The following is a 20,966-nucleotide window of genomic DNA, read 5'->3' on the forward strand; positions in this document are numbered from 1 at the left end:
AGTAAAATTCACCAGGAGTTCATTAAGAATCATAGTTAAGCACAAAGATCAGTTAACAATGTGCTTAACTACTGTATCATAACCCTGTAGGCCATGTAGGTTTATTTTGTTGGGCTTCTGTTTGTAAACTGTGTTGGTCTGTGACTGTAATAAAGGTGGTAGTGGTTGTTTTAAAATATCTGGCTTTTGATTTTTTTAAAAAGGCCTGTGTGAACAGAAAAGTCATCACCTGGCACCTAAAAGAACAAAGTGATGAGGCCAGACAAGTCTCATTTGGGAGGCTATTCCACAAACAGGTTGCCACCAGTGGAAAGGCCCTCTCCTTAGTAGCCAACCCCACCTCACCTCATTTGGCAGAGGCACTTGGACTTGGAGCCAGTGCAGGAGAATCGACTGGGAGCCAGTGCAGCTGACGAATCACTGGCATGATATCATCAAAGTACCCAGCTCCAGTTAATAATCTTGTGGCCCTATTTTGAAGCAACTGCAGTTTCTGGACCATTTCAGAGGCAGCCCCACATATAACACATTGCAGTAATCTAAATGGGAGATTACCAGAGCAAGGGTAACTGTAGCCGAGCTATCTCCATCCAGATAAGGTCATAGCCTGTGCATTATCAGCCAAAGCTGAAAAAGGGTGCTCTGAGCCACAAGCAAGGAACAAATAACTATGTACAAAATATAAAAGGTTCTGTATGGTTAGCTGAATGGCAGAACTAACTCTGCTGTAACCCCAATTTGCAAGTCATTCAACTGTAACCCCAATTTGGAGCCTAGCCTGCCTCTCCATATACTGGCATTTTAACCAGGGACCTCTCACTGTTCCCAGAAAAGGGCAATCACAAAGCAGCCTCCCTTTAAGGAGAATGCCTGATCCCCTCCAGGTCACTTAACCAGCCTTATATTCTCTGTCAAAAAGCCAGCTATGCCCCCCCACCACAAGTTGTGACAATAAAAGTAAATTAAGCCAATCAGAATCACAAATAAATGCTCAATGAGTGCAAAAACCCAGCCATTCAACAGCCTATCGGAATGAAAGGTAAAATGCTCTCATGGCCCCCTTAAAGGGCAACCAGCATAGACCAGGAAAAGGCTAAAAACAGGGAAGTAGGGTGGGCATACTCACTGGCACACCTAAACTCCAACTGACTAACACAAAAGGGTGGGTCTAATATAGACCTAGCTTTCTTACCTCTCGCAAAGCCTAACAAGATGTGGGAGCATCAGCCAGTAGCAAGGAAAACCTGAACAATGTGTTTGCCTTTTCCTGCCTCAGTGCAAAATTCCATCTCTCCACATTCACATTGAGAAGGCTCCATTATTATAATGTAGATACTAGAGGAAACAAATACTGAAGCACAGTGTTCATTTGTGTAACATTAATAAATATCCAAAAAAAGAAAAAGAAAAAAGAAGATTGATTTGTAAACTCAGATTACTGCTAGGTACAAAAACCACGTTAAAAGTTTCAACGTTGCCAGATTAAAAAATGATGTTTCTTGCTAGATAACAAAAACTCTTGTTCCTTAACATAAAGGAAGTTTGGGTTTTGTAAATTTAAAAAAATCATCTTCATACCAATATAGAAACATAAATGGCAAGCAAGCACATAAAACCTGAATTTAAATGACCAGGAGCATTTTCAGACAACAGACTTTACTGCAAGGCTTTACTGCGAGTTCAAAGTTGCCCCCAAAACCGACGCAAAAAGTGGATTTTTAAATCCCAGATATAAATTGGGCTACATTCTAACATGCAATGAAAAACTTTAATCGTGTGTGAAGTGCTCCCTGATAACTAGCAGGGACTTCAGGGTAAATCTGGCAGGTATGTGAACACATACCCTCCACCACAGAGGAGATGTGAGCTAAAAGAGATGCCCTGTGTGAAAAAGCTCCAGGAAGACAACACTAGAGTCATCACTATCTGTTTGAAAGGGGAACTACTGAGTTTAGCAACATGAATTGATAACAAAGAATTCACATAAGCAAAATCAAATGTAAGTAAAAGAAAAAAAGAGCGCACAAAGGCATCACTATACCCCAAAACCGTTACAACAGTAACAGTATTAGATCCCTCCATAGTACTGTAAATTCTGAAATAGAAGAAGGAATTGTTCAAGCAGCAGAGTACTAATCTTACAAACTATCCTCCCCTTCATCCCACAGAAAGATAGGGCAATCTCCTGGCTCTGATGCAAGGGTATGAGGAATTTTCTAGTGCTGGCAATGGATTCCCATTCCCAACACTCGATCCTACAACCTGCTGCACATTAGAATATAGGATCAATTCCATAACTTACTTGGAACTTAGTAAAGTATTTGGTACTGCAATTAGTTGCCCTAATAGCAAATCAAAAAATAGATATTGGCAGCTCAAACCATTTCAGGAAATGGAATTTAACTTAATGACAACTAGCTTGAGAACTGGAATCAAATCAAGGCTTCACATTTGCCATAGTGTGGCTGACACCCACTTGGTGAAAGAGCAAAACAGAACTGAATTAGGAATATTTTAATGTATTTACATTTTAAATATGTTTTTGCACCAAAAAGGCCTCCAAAGTGGCATGCAATACCAAATAAAAACACAACATATAATATAATCATGAAAGCAACCTACAGTGTGAAGCCCCAACTACCTTTAATAGGTGCATGGCCAGGAAACATATGTGAGGTGTAGTTTCTTTATCATGCACAGTCATGGGAGAAATCACACTCTCTGAAACCTACTCTGTCATACAGCTATTAAGAGCAAAGGACTCTTTGTGCCCAGCTCTCGGCAACTCTACACGAAGACCTTGTACAAGAGGAATATGAAAGTAACAATGATATTTAATGTGGATGTGGCATCACTGAACACAGAAACAGTTGTTCAGAATTCAGTAATAGCTGAAAGATACAACACTCTGGCACAGACCCATGCTTTTCAGTATCAGTCTTATCACAATTATTAATTTATATCCAATTTCCTTACATTGCTGTAAGTGGTTTATTTTAAATTTAATATAAACAGGCTGTTAAAAGAACAGGAGACACATTCAGAAGGACCAACCCTGGCAATGCTCTGCTAGCAATACATCCTACCACTGGCATTGCTAGCATGCAAAAAGCCTGTGTTTGTGCCCTGGCATATGGACCCCACACCCACCTGCAGTGGCGGGGGTCAACGAATGGTGCGTGTTTTGCACACAATGCCCAATTCATCCTCTACCACCCAATATCAGCTGGTCCTAACGAGCTGTGGGGGGGCACCAAAAGAGCCAGCTTGGGTTGTTCCCCTCTCTCCACCTCATTCAAGAGCAGTGTCACCTGCAGGCTGGCCATTCATCAGACAGAGCTGTGCGGTTAACCATGTAGCTCTACTTGATGAATGGTTAGCCTGCAGGCAGCAGGGCTCTCAGGTGGGGCAGGTGAGAGGAGAACAACCCTCCTAATGACCCCTTGGCTCATTAGGAGCAGCTGCTACTGCTGCCACCTCAGCTGCCCACTTGCCTCCACTTCTGCCTCCACACGCTGCCACCTCTCCTCTCCCTGCCCACACACTGCCTCTTTCCCTTCCCTCCTCATCTCCCTCTGCCCGTGTGAACATACTGTTTGCAAGCAGGCATGCAGGAGCTGCGGAAGAGGTGGCAGAAGGTGGGCGGGCAAAAGTGTGAAGGAGCAAGAATGGTGGCAGCAGTGGCCAGCCCACCTCTGAGAGGCAGGGCCGGACTGGGGGCACTGAGAGGGTGGTGGAATATATGTGGGGAGGGGGCAGGTTTTAAGCAGAATGGGTAATTAAGGGTGGGAGTTGGGGTGCAGGGGTGGGGCGGGGCGGGGCACACCAGGTGGGGTGGGGTGGGGTGCAGCAGGTGAGGTGGGGCACACCGGGAATATGCCCTGTTGCCCTAAGGGCAGTCTGAGCCTACTTCTCACAACCAATTGGAAGGAGAGGAGGTGGGGCTCTCCGGACAGGGAGAGGGGGAAAGGGGAGCCGGGCAGCTGGCACAGGGAGAGCCCAGCGAGCGCAGGAGGGAGCACCAGGCGAGGGTGCACCAGGAAAATGCCTTGCTGCTCGGTGAGCCAGTCCGAGCCTGCTGAGAGGCAGAATGCCCCCAAGGGGTGAATGGGCCCGTGTTCCAGAAACATCCTGGAACACCAGTAGCTCTGCCCCTGCATGCTACTTTCAATTTCAATGGGACTCCTCGAGTAATGTTAGTCAGGATATCAGCCATTGCTAACTTGCAACAAGAAAAAGAAAGACTTTTTAAATGTTTGTGATAACCTCTAATGGGAAGGAGCAGCTTAAACAGAATATGACATCAACATGTTCAGCTTTGCTTATATGACTTCTTCCTTCCATGCACCCAAATTGGCATAGCATATTATCCCTGCTCCTCTTCTGCTCAGCAAAGCATGGCCAGGAGTGTAGCTATAACTGAGTAGAAGGGTTCAAAGAACCTGGGCCTCCCAGCTCCTAAGGGCCCCCCAGCACCCCTCTCTATTTTCATCATCTCCCTGACTCCGAGGGGCCCCTGGGGAGAGGAGCGAACATGGAACCCCCCTCCCCTAGCTATGCCCCTGAGCATGGCTCAGTACCATCCACAAATTCATAATGGGCAGCAAATAAAAGAAACTTAGACACCTTTGTGCCTAGTGCTTAATCCTGTGCTTCAAATAAACACCTTTTCAAGTCAGAAACAGCTTAGCTGTTTAGTGAGGATGCAGCACTAATGAAATATGCAGACACTACAGACAAGAACTTATAGTGAAGAAAAAGCAGGTCTGGGAAAAAAATTAGGTATCGCAAGCATTAGACAGAATTGCTAGGTCCCATAAATGGTTCAGCTGAGTTGCATGTTGCAACTGAGCATCTAGCTCACTTGGAGAGACCTTTTACAAGACACAGTTGAAGTGAAGACTGCACTCTAGCACCCACACTGATATAGGAAGAAGAACTGCTGGCATTCAAGCTGCTGATCCAAGCAGATGTTGCATCACTTCTTTGATCCAGTCTGATCTTGCCTCTGTCAATCCCAAATAAGCCTCTGTGTTACTCTTCATTTTCCAGGGCAATAGAGGAATGCAGTATTTGGCCAGGGTTGACTAAGAGGCTGTGCTTCGGTCCAAGGGAGAGAGGTGGCGGCGGCGGCAGCTGCTGCTATTACTACCAGAAGACTGAAGAAAAAATCCAAATAAATTTCAGTTGCCAGCAGCTTGCTGTGCCCAAGATTTTTCCAAACTTGGTAGTTGTCATGATAAGCATGCTGTTTATATTTACTGTCCATACCAGTCTTAACCAGGAAAAAATATATTTGCATTTAGTTTTCCATTATAAGAAAGGTGAACTAAATATTGGCTTGGAATTTCAAAGCAAAGCAATTAAACAATCAGTGTTGGCAGTGGGCATTTTGGTTATTTTAAAATATTCAGTCTTCAGTACAGATTGCACTGTACTATTATTTTAGGCAACTGTAACCAGACCTCCCCAGATGATCTCAGTAAGTGGCAGGGTTCATGCAGAGTGGGTGCTCTCTTTAGTACCCTGAACCCAAGCCACTGAGGGCTTTACAAGCACTTTGTATTTTGCTCGGAAACAGAGCAGCAGTCAGTGCAGTTCTTTTAAGAGTGGCATTGCATGGTTTCTTCAGTTTATCCCGGAGACTAGTCTGGCTGCCACATTCTGCACCAACTGCAGTTTTTGGACTACCTACAAAAGGCAACCCCATTAAGAGACACAGAAAGAGAAGGGTGGGCAGTAAGGATCCGAGACACAACACGTGAACCTCTTCTTAAAACCTGGTCCATTCCCAGTTAAGTCAAGGCACTAACAGCTGAGTTAAAAGACATATGTGGAGCCAAATTTTGGCTGAGATCCTGACTTTTAACTTGCCTGTGTTGAGGGCTGACATTACATCAACAGGGATGAGGGCTGACATGATATGGAGCATGAAGAAAAACAAGTGTGTTGGGGTTAATACACTGAAAGGCTTGCACTATATTAACCCCGAAAGCTTAATTAGACTGAAAGGTTTACACTACTACTACTACTACTACTAAATAATTACACTGTAAAACACCCAGAGACATACGTTTTGGGTGGTATAAAAATATGTTAAATAAATAAATAAAGTTACGACCCAACTCCAATATTTCAGTGAGAACAAAATGAAAAAGGTGGCAACTTATTTATGTTAAAGTGTCCCATTTATGAAGATGAAAAGTAATCATAGGTATGCAGTGCACCGTACATAGGAGTATTATTATATAGTGATTCAAGAATGTATTTATCTTCAGTACTATACTTAAAAAGGCAAAAATAAGAACAGTCTCACACATCTTTGAGTACTTAACATTATTATTCAAAAGCTATAGATAATTCTGATAAGTATGTAGTAAACAAAGAACATATCAGTTTCCAATATTCCCGTCTTTACTGATTATTATTATAATTGAGCTCTCTAAACAAGGCAGATTATTAACCAGCAGGAAAGCCTGGCAGTGAATTCACTAGGAACTATTCATCTGCGATATGTTTAATGTTTTATATTAAAATAAAAAGCTGTTTCTCTGGCATTCAATCAGAAATATTTGAAAGAAGTATAATATGAACTAAATTGTTCACATTAGGATTAAGGTGCGGCTTATTTTAATAAACATTTTCACATAACCCAGAAAACACTTCACCTTTCTGGTTTTGAGGTGGGGAGCATGTGAAGACCCACAAACATGTTAACCAGTGGAAAGAGCAATGATGTCATGATGCCACATAGCAATCAGATTTGGCTATGGAGCAACAAAATGAGGGCAAAATGAAGCCTTTGCAATCCCCCTCTCTCATGCCACTTAGAAAAAGAAAACAATTGTCCTACTGCCAGAGCAACAATCAGGCTGTCACTCCTGTCTTGTAGCACTAATCAGTAGATTCACTCTTCCATCTTCCCCTTATCAGTTTAGAATGAGGACCTAGTCCACCTTCTCTGAAATCAACACTAGCACTTGGTGACCACGGAGCAATACATGCAGCCAGACATGGTCAACAGGCAACAAATATCAACATTAATTAAGAATGGGAGACATCTTGAAGGTTGCAGTGGCCCACATACCATGCGAGGAACCACCTGTCTAAGCAACAGGAAAGCTAATTGCTTCCATGGCACTTTAAACCCTACTGACATGACTTGCAAAAGTGGGAAGGTTCCGTGCTCCATTCCAATGACACACTCCCAAATAGGTATGGAGCCTCCTTCCTTTTTTAAGTCACACTGGAGGGGTTTAAAGTGCTGCAGAAGCAAAGAACATGCCTGTTGCTTAGATAAGCAGCACACTGCACAGTATGTGAGTCACTGGCTTTTCTTTCATTTTCCCATGAAACAAAGAATAAGCCTTATCATCTGTAAATTATGCTTGTTCTTAATAAGAATTCTTATTTCAAAAAAGGAAAAAAGCTTAAAGTTAAAGCAAGTCTGCATTTAGTGGGGTGATTCTCACGACCAACAAAAATTGGACTAGGAGAGCCTAGCCCGATTTTTGTTGGTCTTAAGAACCATCAGGCTCACAGCCGAGCCCAGTGGTTCTTGAGCGGGTAACCTGCTCGAGAGCCCCTGCTAAAAAGCAGGTTTGAGGAGCGAGCGCTCCAGCAAACCTGCTTTTTAGGTTTGTGAGTAGCCCCCCAGCCGGGAGGCAAAAAACCGCCTCCCGGCTTGGGGGTCTCCCCAGTATGCCCTGCACGTTAGTGCAGGGCATACTGGGGCTTGTGGGGGCCATGTGGCCCCCGCTCCCCCCAACCCCCGCCAGCTCCATCATGGAGCCAGCCATCATGTGGGTGGCCGATCCAGCCGCCCAGGGCTCCCTGCTCGCTTGTGAGCGGGGAGAGCGGGCTTAGTCCTCTCTTCCCGCTCACTGGTAAAAACCGGGTCTCACTGATTGTGAGACCCGGTCCAGTATCTACTTCTTATCCTATAAGGATGAAATGAGACAAAGAGGTGGGTCTCACGATCCGTGAGACCCGCTTTTGTTAAAACTGCGGGGAGAGTGGGCTAAGCCCGCTCGCCTTGCAGACGAGCGGGCAGGGAGCCCTGGGCAGCTGGATCGGCCACCCACATGATGGCCAGCTCCATGATGGAGCCGGTGGGGGGAGCGGGGGCCACGCGGCCCCCGCAAGCCCCAGTATGCCCTACATGAGCCCGCAGGGCATACTGGGGAGACCCTCGAGCCAGGAGGCAGCTTTTTGCCTCCCGGCCAGGGGTCTACTCATGAGTAGGCATGGTGCGGAGCCGCGCTGCAGCTACTCACGAGCCTAAAAAGCAGGTTTGCTGGAGCACTCGCTCCACAAACCTGCTTTTTAGCAGGGGTTCTCGAGCGCGTTACCCGCTCAAGAACCACCAGGCTCGGCTGTGAGCCCGGTGGTTCTCACGACCAACAGAAATCGGGCTAGGCTCTCCTAGCCCAATTTTTGTTGGTCATGAGAATTGCCCCTATATGTGGAGTTAACTGGCCTCATCTTGTTAGATTTTTTAAATAAGTGGTAAAAGTGTTAACAGTTATAAAACAACAACACGAAATGGAGTACTGAATTTGCTATCCCCTCCCTGCCTCCCTGTCAATGAACAGATGACAAAGTTGTTGATGGTACGTCAGTCACTTGACCATGCAGAAGAAGGATGGTATGCTCTGGACAGGGTCATACTGCCCCTGAAAGTCTACAGTTGAAGGTCCATGGCTTGGTAGGTGCTTCTAGATCTGGCTTTGCTGCTTGAATCACAGGAACAAACTGTTGCCATGAGTGCCTTATCATAGATTTGCCCTCTCCTTGATTATTAAGACTTTACAACTATGATCCCTACTTTGATAGCATCTAGATTAGACTACTGATCTAATTTACTAATCCCCTTTGCCAGGAAAGGATAATTGAAGATACCCCTTATTATATATTTAGTTGTGCAGTCTTTGAAAATGTACACAATAGACTTCCCTACCAGTTTACCAATGACTATGAGGTTGTTCCCAAATGCAGCTAACCCATTCTAGGGAAGCCCAGCCTGGGTTAGGCTGCACATGAGAACTGCTGGGATTGGGCACAATCCTGGTAGGGCAGCACCACCTAGCCCTGTTTTAAAACCCGGCTCTTAGCCAAGATTAAGGGCATGAGCAAGCCCAAGAGTGTGTGTTCTCTTGGGCTATGTTGAGCCCCAGAGGACACAGAGATGGGCGCCTGTCTCCTAGGGGAATCCCCAATGCATTGCACATGTTGCACGGTGCATTGTGGGATCCCCAGAGGCTGGGACACATCGTCCTGGCCTCTGGAGCTGTGCACTGCAGGCAGACAGACCGTCACTCATCTGGGGTAAAAGTAAGGTTAAGCAGCCTTCCCCCTCCCTGGCCCACCAGACGCCCTGCCCGGTCATGTGAACAACCTCTATTATTCAAACCAAACAGAATCTGATTTGGCAAATGAAAATCATGAGGTTACCAGATATGGCAACCTTTTCCATGGTTTTAGGAAGCAACAACATTTATTTTATGTCCACTACTTTGAGGTCATTCACACAATAAAACTGTTCTACCCAGGTTTTCCTCTTGCCTTGTTTCCACACAACTGAAAATAGGGAGCACACACAGCTCCTAAACCCGGGCAGAACACAGTTTTTGATTGTGTGAATGACCTATTTGGATTGTAGTGTGGATATTGGCAGTCGATTTTATCAAAAAGACAAATGAATTAATGCATTATTGTATATTTTTAGTGGTTTATTATGCCTTTTTAAATTGTATATTTTTAGTGGTTTGTTATGCCTTTGTTTTGTGATTGTTTGAATATCTTATCTGTAATTTTGGTTTAGATAAAGACCAAAACAAATAGTAAGTAAGTAAAACTTTATTTTGGTCATAGACCAGCAATATCAAAACAAATAAAACTTCATTTCTATTACAAATGTGGAAAGGTGGAGCCTGGCTGCAGAGAATGTAGTCTATGTGTTGTGTTTTTCCATTTCTTAATTGCAGCTGGTTCTGTTAGTTCCATAAAAATAAGGAAGTTGTTGAATTTGCTAGAGCAGTAGTTTTAGATCCAAACAATGTCACTTCTAAAGAAAAGTTAAACAGGAGCAAGAGAAATGTACTCTTGAAGTGCTGGAGGATGGGGTGTACACTGATGAAAGGGGGGGGAAATGGCGGGGGGAGTTATATTCAAGTGGTAGTGTATTGCTAATGGAGATGTATCAGTAGCCCCAGAAATGCTCATGCAGATGCAGCTAAGTACACATCCTTCAGAGTACAGAATTTTTTCTTCAGCAAAATCTCACTTTAAAACTGCTCCAGGCATTGCAAAGGAAGGGAAATTATTTGCTGCTACCAGTGATGTTGACAAGCACTATCAAATAAGTATCCATAACAGCTGTACATAGTTGTACTTACAGAAGTGCTCAGGCTGCTGGGAGAGAGAGTGTGTGTGTGTGTTCTCATTGAAGTACTAAAGAAACCAGCAAAACCAGTTTGACCAGAGACCATAGCAAGACCAAAAAAACCCAAATATGTACCATGAACAGTGATGGCTCCACAATTTCTCAGAGATCTGGAGGCAGTATCTGTACATAGCTTTGCAGACTGAAATGGAGACAGCTGTTCTGCCCTACCCCCTTCTCACATAGCCACACCACAGTAATAGGTATGACAGAGATCTGCCATTCCCAGCATTCTTCAAGCACATTATGCATGAATGAAGGTAAATGAGTCCTAAAAGCCAATTTGCAAATTCTCCAGCACTGTGGCACTATACAAAGATAACTCCTCGGCCTCCCCAAGAGGCACTCCCATAGTGCTTGTCATCTGTTCTCTTTGCTTATTTGCATTGCTCTTGCTTAAACTGTAAATGCCCCAACACAAACATGTATCAGCACTTCCCACCTTTTTGGTTCACTCCAGAAGAATCCAATTCACTAGCTGAACTTCAAGAAGAAAGCACTGTAGGGTAGGCCAAAATGGAGGCTCCCATGAGCCACTCTGAAATCCTCTCTCTCTCTCTCTCTCTCTCTCTCTCTCTCTCTCTCTCTCACACACACACACACACACACACATCCCAATGGGCAGGGATGACTCCAAGGGGTAGCAAAGATTAGCAGGTGCTCCCCCATCCACCAGACTAGACAGCAATGTGCCAGACAATCATTGTGTATTATGGTTCTATAGCTTGAATTAATTATTTTAAAAGGCCTCCACTGTTTAAAGAAGCCTGATTCACTCACTCCCCTACCCCAGAACAAGCAGCAGAAGCCAGTGCAGACAGGTAGGTAGAAGATTTCTCCAGCCTCTCAGGAGCCAGGCTAACCAACTAACTTCATTCCTGACCATAACTGGGTAAAAGCACATGTGCAGGCTCATCTCCTCTGACCAGATATTCAGCTGGCTGGAGGAGCTGCTGCCCAGGTACTGACATCTCTCCGCACCCCAGTCTTTCCTGGCACATGGTGTCTCTTGGACAAGAAGAGGAAACTAGCCGGGAAAGCAGACTGGAAGGTTTTGTCTAATCCAAAAAGATGGTATTTTCTAAGAGGAATGGGGCCCATTTTCAGACTAAGTTTAAAAATGTCAAACAAGCTTCATTAATAAGGTAAATAAACTAACAACATTAGTTACTTTACCTCTAAGTATTTAATGCATAGCTTTATCCTTTCCCCCCCAAAATGCTCTTTGCCACTCTTTTCTCCCCCAAACTAATTATTCTAGAGTGACTCCTGATAATGAACTGGCCAGCTCACCCTGCAAAGTGCCTTCCAGACTAGGTAGACTGGTTGTTGAATAAAAACTAAACTGGTTCCACTATTTAATTCAGACCTGTATGAGGGAGTGCTCTATTCTCCCACTGGGCTACTATCCCTGTTCCCTATCACCAGCTAGAAGAGAGCAAACCCTCCCCTTAGCCAACCTGCATGGGTGAGAGACATACAAATTGTAAAATACAAAGTGGAAATACAAAGTAGAAGTAATTCCCACTGAAATAATTAGGACCCATTTCAAATTAGTGTACAGTATTTGGACTGGAACAAGAGCTGGTAAATGCTGACTAACCACAACTCTGCACCACCCCAGTTCAAGTTACTTATCATTAAGTTCTGCCTGCACAATCCAACTGAGCCAGAAGATTCATTCTGGGCCTCCTTACTATGTCAGAAATACCACAGGTGCAAGACCCAGATTGACCACATCTCCTATGAGAACCCTCTACATGAAAATGCACAGTTTTTCTTACACCTCTGAGAAACACAGTTTATTCACTGTAAGTTGTAATGAAAAATTCATCAGCACTATTAATAGGCATTTTGATTTTGTTAATTAAAGAGGAATTATTTCAAAAGTAGAACAGAGCTAAACCAGAATCTTTTTTCCTAAAATGTTTAAAACACATATTTAGTATTTTTCTTTCTTTGGCAGCATTTGCTTCTACTGCTGTGGAAAATTTACTTATTTAAACTATAAAATAAGGCTTTGTGGGAAGTCCTTACAAATGATACACCGCAATAATCATTGCAAAAGGAAATGTGAACTAGGAAGCATATCTGAAATGAGTATCAGATTTATGCCTTGTGAGCAATGCTTAGCAATCCTCTTCATTTACAGTCCAGTTCCATAACTATAAGAGTATATGTAAAGCAACTTAAAAATAACATGGCCTATGTCCTCTAATATCATAACCTATTCACAAGATATTTTACTCATACTTTCTTTGACATAATCAAGTTACCTTTACTGTTGGTTGAAATCAAGTTAATTACTATGATTCATAGCAATGTGTTCAAATAAAAATTATACAGTTAGTTATAAATAACATTTCAGTCCTCTACAGCTGTAACTGTATGCAGCACATGACAACCTTATGGATAGAAATAAGGATAAAAGGTCTATGAAATCATAATTTACATTACTCTCCATTACTTTTTTAAAATATCAAATCAAGGCACCTGGGAAATAAAATTGAAATCCCATTGCTGTACTTACTTTAATCTACTTCCCAAGAGCCAACAACTTAATAATCTACTGTAAGATGTGCAACATAGTAAACAGATTTTGACTGGCTACCTGCAGCTTTAAAGAGCATTTTGCTCTGGCAAGTGCATATAGCACAGTCCACTTTTTCATTTTCAAAGCCTCTCTTATATAACAGACTGCAAAAACACCACCTAGAAGACATGATCAAGATGGAATCTCTTGTTTCTGTACTGCAGCAGTTGGGACAGGATGTTCAAATATCACAGGTTCAGGCCATTGATTAGACTCATTTACTGTGCTTAATCTATAAAGTTCACTCCCAAGTGTGTAGTATTTACAAGGGTGTTCATAGAGATTCCTGGAAAAGTGAACTCAGTCAAACCTAGAACTGATGAACAGTTGTCCCAGATTTAAAAAAAAATCAGTCATAGAGGATTTATCACAAACACCCCATGCCTTCCACATTTTTGCCAATAGACTGATAAAATCAGGAGATTCATGCATGTTCTCAAAGCCATTAGGGGACTCAAGAGCCAGCAAGGATTCTAAACACTGTATAAAAGCTCCAGCCTATTTTCTGAAAAGTCTTAAATGTATTCATTCCCTACCCCCCTCATAGTATATCACCAGAACTGCAAATAACCAATCAGCCTCTGTATAGAAACAGATGGAGCATGAGTGTGGGTCTTCCTTTTGACTAAATATGACTAAGGATAGACTGAGCATTATGAACACATTTTTATTTTGCCTTCCACAATTCCTTGTTTCCCAGGGATTAAATTATGCTTTCCCTTGCAAATGGAAAGTTCCTATAATTGTATGTATCTTGTAAGAATTAGAACTGCACCAAGCTGCATGACGTCACACACATCATTTATTTATATGCGATATATAACACAAATGAGAGCACAAAAGTTTCACTTCCTTAGCTGGCTTCCATGAGAAATATACAGTAGAAGTGTTTGTAAATACCCCCATCCCTTCAGTTCATAAAAGTTAATAGCTGGCAGGCCTATCAATCTTTTTCTAATTATCTATAGTAAGCTACTACAAAGTTTCCTGGATGAAATTAACTGCTAAGGTTAACCATACAATTCTCAGCCAAAGGAAATCACGTCCTTTATATTTAAAGACAAAATGTGCCAGACACACTTTGGGTATCTCTCCTATTTCCTCTTCTCCAAGGTGGAGAGACTTTGCTTCTAATATAATCCCTTTGGGGATATTTCTTCAACATTCCCAGCAAAAGCTGAATATGTGCAGCACCATTTACTGTCTCGTCTGCAGCACCTCCTCTGTAGTGACTTGACTCACAGTGGAGGCTAGGTTAGAAGCAATCGATGCAAGCACATTACACACCAGAAAAGGGGAAGGGGAAGGGGAGGGGGAGGGGAGGAAATGGATCGAACGAGAGGCATCTTTCCTTTCAGCCATTAATTATAGATCAGCCAAATATCAAGAAAACCCTTTTACAGACACTGATGGAAAACAAGACCATCGCCACCCCTCCAATCTGCTTATTGTGTATATATACAGAAGCACACGCCCGAGAAGCCGGGCATGATTGCTCTGAAATCATACTATTTGATGCCCCTAAAATAAAGACTGGCAAAGTGATGATGGTGTGTATTTCGGGGTCCCCCCCATCTTTCCAATGCAGGAGAAACAGCAGACATGGATGTATGACTAAGTATTTCCAGTTGCTTCTGCACACACAAAATGTTACAGTACGCGAATGTCATGGACCACAGCAGTCTGAGACTAAATGGAAGAGAGGGGACTATTTCCCACCCACCCCTTCCCTTCCCTCTCCCCTGGTATATATTTATGACTTCACTGCTGTAATGAGAGTATTATTGCAGGGTGGTAGGGAAGCAGAGTTGCTGCTGATGCCCTACATAAGCCAGCGAGGAGCGTATAAAGAAAGGGGGTGGGGAAAGGCAGGCAGCAGAAAAAGCCCACTTGTGTTACCTCTGTAGCGAAGCTTCAAAATACAGATAAATCGCGTTTTAATCCCAGACCATCGGGACACTCCATCCAAACACAAAAGGGAATTTTAAAAGCGGGGTCGGGAGGGGAAGCGGGAGACCTTTGCAATGCCGGCCCCTCCTCCTCCCAGAGGCAGCCCCTCTGCACAAGAAAAGAGGAGAAAGCCTGGGCACCATCCATGATGCTGCTGCCGCTGGCAGTCGCACGACTCACCCAATGCCGTCGCCCCTGCTTGCTGTTTCCCGAACATATACCAATAACAAAAGGCAAATCCTCAAGGCGGGCTGGAGGGAGAGAGGTGGCTGCGGCGCCCGCCCCCGGGCTTCTTCAGTGCAAGGTCCTGACCTTGCCCAATTGCAGCATCTTGCCTTGCTGTTGTCGTCGTCGTCGTCGTTCTTTTCGCCGCCGCCGCCGCCGCCTCCTCCCTCTTTCACAGCGAAACTGGTGCCTGCTGAGGGCTTCGGTGGCGGCTCCGAGGCGGGCTCCTTCATACACTGCCTTGCTCCGAGAGGCTGGCTCTCGCTCGCGCCGAGGCTCGACGTCTGGCTCAATTTTCCCTCCACCCCCCCGCCCCGTTCTCTCTCTCCAGCCTCGGCAGCGGCGCTCTGTAGTGCGGCCACCTCAGCTTGGCAACCTTCCGCCGCTGGAGAAGATACTGTGACAGCTGCTGTCGCTGCGCTCCCTTCTCCTCCCCTCGCCAGCAGGAGCGCGCGCGCCTGGTGCTGCTGTTGCTACTGAGGCCGGGCTGGGGCGGGCAGGCGGGAAAGCAAGCAAGGCGGCTGCGCTCTCCTTTCTCTCCCTCAGCGAAGCGCCGCCGCCCGCCGCCGCCACCTGCGCCTGGCAAGGCGGAGGTGCGCGAAGCGTTTCAGTTGCCCCGTCCAAGCAGACGCGTACGACAGTAAAGGAAGGAGTCGCAAGCTGTGGAATTAGGGCAGTTTTGGGGGTTGGGTTGACTAAAAGCTTCTTTGTCACGGAGTTCCCCCCCCCCCCCCACCAAAGGCTGAAAGTTGGTCCTCAGAGCTGGCTCTCTATTCCGTGTCCAAATAAACACCCTTTCCTCCCCCGTTTCTTTACGCGCGGCCTCACCCCAACCTGCTAGAATCCAGGCTGGCTTTCTTGAGGAGAATGCGAGGACGCTGCAGCCTGCAGTCCCTAGGGAAGAATTATAACAGCTGCTAAGAACTAAGGAGCGGACTGTGGACCAGAGGCGTAATGACCGCGCAGAGGTCAAGAGCGCAGGTGGTGGCAGGAGAGTGTGGAGGACGTGCGCTCACTGGAGATAGCGAAGAGTGGCAGCGAAGGAGCGTTCCAGGGAGCGGCTGTTTGCCAATGTCCTTGAATTTCCCTGAGCCAGAGGTCCGCTACTGAGAGCGGGGCGTTGAGGGCCCTGCACTTCTTCTCGCGGAGAGTTCAGTCAGGGTTCGGAAGGCGCTGGAAACGAAAGGCAATTCAGCCCTCAGTTGCTGTCATCCAGCTGTAACTGGGCATATTTGCATTGCAGCTTTGCCTGGAAGTAAGGCTCCGAAAGAGGAGTCCTGGATTCCTGTTCATTTCTAGTTCAAGGGCTCCTTCCCACATTGTCTCAAGACTCAAAGCCCCATTCTGACATGGAAACGCCAGACTTTTCTTGACAGGACTGGCAAAGACGATGAAGACAATGGCAGTTCGGGGTTTTAATTCCTTGCTTCCGTTAATACAAAATATAGGTTACAAAATCCTATGTGTTATTTAACCCCAGAGCTAACAAATCTAGAAGGTTGTTTTGTAGGGCTTCTCTTCTTATAATGGTTACAGCGAACGTTTCTTGCATTCTAAATATAGTTATCATTTCATTTCCTGTAATGGAATTATGTGGGGATATTAAAAATTTAACATTACTTTCGTCAACTGGAATCCCTAGAAAAGTTCTTTATGTTCGATCTTGCCTTTGTTTTATATTACAGATTAGCTAAACCTTTGATACAAAAACTCTCATTTTCCAGGTTAGGAAAAGATAACTAGAAATATAATTAAGAAATAATTATTTTGGCACCTAAATCCATATTATCACTTGGTATAAAATCATTAGGTAGTCTTTGAACAAATAGTATTTAGCAAATATATTAACAGAGGTGAATTTCCAAAAATATATCTTCATACTGATTGTGTAAATTTTGTATTAATAATTGCCAGTAAAATCAGATTTCAGAGAAACTCACTGCTGCCACCTTTTGCTTGGTGATTTTTCACATCTTCTCCAAACATCATTTCCCCCATTTGTACACACACAGATATAATTTTGAATAAGTATTTCAAAATGGATAGTATTATTTGGTTTTAGTACTTGTTGTTTGAAAGACACTCTGCCCCATCTTACGCTTGTTGCTAAATGCTGTAGAATACACATAGGCTTGCGCTTGGGCAAGGTATGTATTGGCATAAGGCTGTGATCCAATGCAAGCTTTTCTGGTGGCACTGGCAAGTCCCATTAAATTCAGGAGGGGATTTACTTCAGAGTGAGCATGCGTAGGCTTGGGCTGCACAAAATATATTAATGCTTTATATTTCTGAGGTATCTTCTCTATCCCACACACTTATGTCCCATCCCTAAACAGATTTATTTGGACGCATGTCCATTAATTTCAGTAAGATTTGTTTCCATGTAATCCAATCAGGAGTGGAGTATTACTAATTTTCATCAGAGGCATCATGTCCTGTCAGCCATACTGGTTTCGTTTGACCTCATTAACAAGGAATATTCTTACAGGAAGTCCTCAAATGTGTGATACAATTGAAAAGTTCCTGAAAAGTGTGCCTTAAGATGAAACATCTTAACTTGGAACCTATTTTTCCATAGGAAACAATCTTGTAAATCTGGGTTTAGTACCTGAACCAAGGCAGAAACCCTGTTTTCTGCTGCAGTGTGGTGTGTCAGACTGGTGTGTCAATGTGGTGTGTCAGACTGAGACTGGTGGTGTGTCCATCTCAGCCACAGACATGAAGACATGTAACAGTTAAGTTGATGGTGAGGAATAAGCAGTTGCTCACACTTGCTACCAACTCCTTTCCCAGTCCCTTCCCGGCTTTTTGTCACTTTTCTGTGGAGAAAGAGAGGCAACTGTGTAGCTCGCCTCTATCTCCCCCTCCTGGACAATTGTTAGGAAGGAGGATGGGCAGGAAATGGGCTGGGAATATGCTGGTCTCTCTCCCTCTCACTACAAGTGCAGCAGCTGAACCTGGAGTAAGACAAATGGAAGCAGCAGTGGCAGCCACAGGGCAAGCATCTCAGACAAGCCAGTCAGCCAATCCCTCTGCTGCCTCAGATGCTGTAGCAGCTGTTGCCAAGATTGCCAGTCTTGATGACAATGTGAGCCTGAGCTGCCATTGTCACCTTCTCTTCCTCTAGCCCACATACCAGAAGCCGTCTAGCAAAGCCTCCCTTCTTTCAGCGAGTGTTGTAAAGTTGAAACAAGGGAGCAATTTACCAACATCTTAAGTGCCATTCACCTTAACTCGGAGCATCGTAAGACAAGGACTGCTTGTAATATTATCCTGCTGGGTCAAGTACCTGTTCTGGGCATCTAAGGCTACAATCCTATGCATGAGTGGTAGTTAGTCCCTTGAACTCAGAGCAACTTACATCCAAATAAATATGCATAGGATCAGGTTGCACAAAATCCAAATAATAAAACAATTTCCTCATTTTTATTTCCTTTCCAGAGCCATTTCCTCTGTGTTCTTCACTTCACACTCTCTTATTTCATGTAACCTTTCTTAGCTGAGGTCTTCTATGGGAGCTATTTACTATGTGTTGTTCATTCAAAAATGTTTTTTACTGCTCTTGGTTTTACCAATACTTACCAGCTGTCCAAGCATTTATTGTCCCCACTATTCTTAATATTTCTTCTTTTGTCCTTTTACCTGTTAAAAGGACAAAAGCTATTAATAAGTGTACAATTCTTTTTTTTTTGGTCCGGATTCTTGATATCTCAGATTCTATTCCATATGTATATACAGTGGTCCCTCGACTTACGAACTACTCGACATAAGTATTTTTCGAGTTACAAACGGCAGTTTTAGATACAGTTTTAGATGCAGTTTTTTCGACTTACAAATTTTTAGATGGGGTTTCCTCGACTTACGAATTTTACATGCGGTTTCCTTGACTTGCCTGCCTGTTTACTGCCTGTTTATTCTTGAAAAGAAATGTTCCTGTGCAGTTTGCAAGCCTTACTGGGGGTCTGGGTCTTTTTTCTAGGCTCCGGAATGCATTAATCCGTTCCCAATGCATTCCTATGGGAAACCGCTTTTCGACTTACGAACTTTTCGACTTACAAATGTGCATTCGGAACGGATTAATTTCGTAAGTAGAGGGACCACTGTATTGGTTATTGTTTTGTATACCAGGATTTTTTTAAAAAAGTTGTAAAGTTAGAAGTGAAGACTTAATTCAAAATCACAGTCACATGAATTAGCAATTAGAACTCTAAACATAATTTCCTCATTTGCTTTTTGCATCATTAATAGATGATCCAGGTTATCTAACAATACACACACTAGAGAAAGGTGTTTTTAATGTGGGATAACAAATTGTGTAGCAATTTATTTGTGAACATTTGAAGAAAGAGTATATCAAACATAGCTCACAGATTTGTTTTATTTATATGTAGTTGTAAATTCACAAATTCTTTTTACATTTTACCAAATACAACAATATTTTTTGGAACACACTTGCATCTCCTGACCTATAAATGAGGCTTCCTTAGCTCCTTGTACCTGCAAAGTTACTGACTCCCAGACTCGGAGAATGTGCTGTCAATACCACAACAAACAGTTAAAATATTAATTGTTGTATAATTCTATGAGAAATTATAGTGATGGGGGACAAGGAGCTCTCAAACAAGCAGCTCCAAAACCCTCCCTACTCTGAACCTATTTCTGAATTGTAAACTGAAATTTAAAATCAGGCTGCAATCCTAAGCATGCTCATTTAGCCTGCAACACCGTCAAAACCTACAGGACTTACTTCAGAGAAAATATGCTTAGGATGGAAGCATTAATGCAAAATATACCATGATTTATATCTGCTGCCCCCCATGCACTTTGTTCCTTCTGTGTCCCTCCCCTCACAATAGTTTTGTTCTGGTCTCACGACTTATTGCTATTTACAGAGCCCAACCCCTTTAATCGTCATTCTGGCAATCAACCATATTTTCATCTATAAGTTTTGGTGCCGCTCTTTTACACCATATGCCCACCTCCTTCCCTCCAAAGGCAATCACAATCAAGGTGATATATAAACAAGACTAAGTTGCCCAAGCTTCATGAGGTAAAGAATGAGGAAGAACTCCGTAGTTGTTAGTTGTTGTTGTTGTATTTGCTGTGTTTGTTGTTTGTTGTTATTTATTCACAGCATTGGACAGATGCCATTGACTGGTTTGTTTTATCCAGACATCAAGTCCTTCCCAAGGACCTGGGATGCCTGATTTTATTGTCAATATTGTTGTTGTTATTATGAATATTGTTGCAAAATGTAAGCTGTTCCCAGTAAAGAGACTTTTTGTAATTGACTGGTGGTAATTTCCGTGACCCCTATGGTATTGAGGTGCTCTTCAAGGTGTTTTGGAATTGCACCTAGGGCGTTGTTGTTGTTATTTATTTACACAGTCAGACAGGTGTTATTGACTGGTTTTATCCAGACATCGAGTCATTCCCAAGGACCTGGGATGGCTGAATTTTATTATCAATGTTGTTGCTGTTATTTTAGATAACATAGTCGCAGAATATAGGCTGTTCCCAGTAAAATTACTTTTTGTAATTGGCTGATGGTGATTTCTGTGGCCCCTGTGGTGTTGAGGTGCTCTTCAAGGTCTTTTGGAACTGCACCCAGGGTGCCAATTACCACTGGGATTATTTTGGTCTTCTTCTGCCACAGCCTTTCAATTTCAATTTGTAGATCTTTGTATTTGGTGATTTTTTCTATTTCTTTTTCTTCTATTCTGCTATCCCCTGGTATTGCTATGTCGATTATTT

At 43.5% G+C, this 20,966-nt stretch overlaps 1 protein-coding gene across 5 annotated transcripts in view; it reads right to left on the minus strand.

Annotated features, from left to right (window-relative positions):
- Window positions 1–15,854, minus strand: part of CTNND2 (catenin delta 2) — a 924,887-nt gene extending 909,033 nt beyond the window's left edge. For 2 of the 5 annotated variants that reach the window (XM_053242879.1, XM_053242880.1), the window contains exon 1: window positions 15,168–15,851. In XM_053242879.1, the coding sequence (XP_053098854.1) occupies window positions 15,168–15,204 (37 nt within the window). In that variant the 5' untranslated portion in view covers window positions 15,205–15,851. Of the gene's footprint in view, window positions 1–15,167 lie in introns of all 5 variants that reach the window. The other 3 variants (XM_053242882.1, XM_053242877.1, XM_053242881.1) reach the window with 3 other exon arrangements.
- Window positions 15,855–20,966: the final 5,112 nt, after the last annotated feature.

The sequence above is a fragment of the Hemicordylus capensis genome, chromosome 4 (genome assembly GCF_027244095.1).
Source record: "Hemicordylus capensis ecotype Gifberg chromosome 4, rHemCap1.1.pri, whole genome shotgun sequence".
Classification (NCBI taxonomy): domain Eukaryota; kingdom Metazoa; phylum Chordata; class Lepidosauria; order Squamata; family Cordylidae; genus Hemicordylus; species Hemicordylus capensis.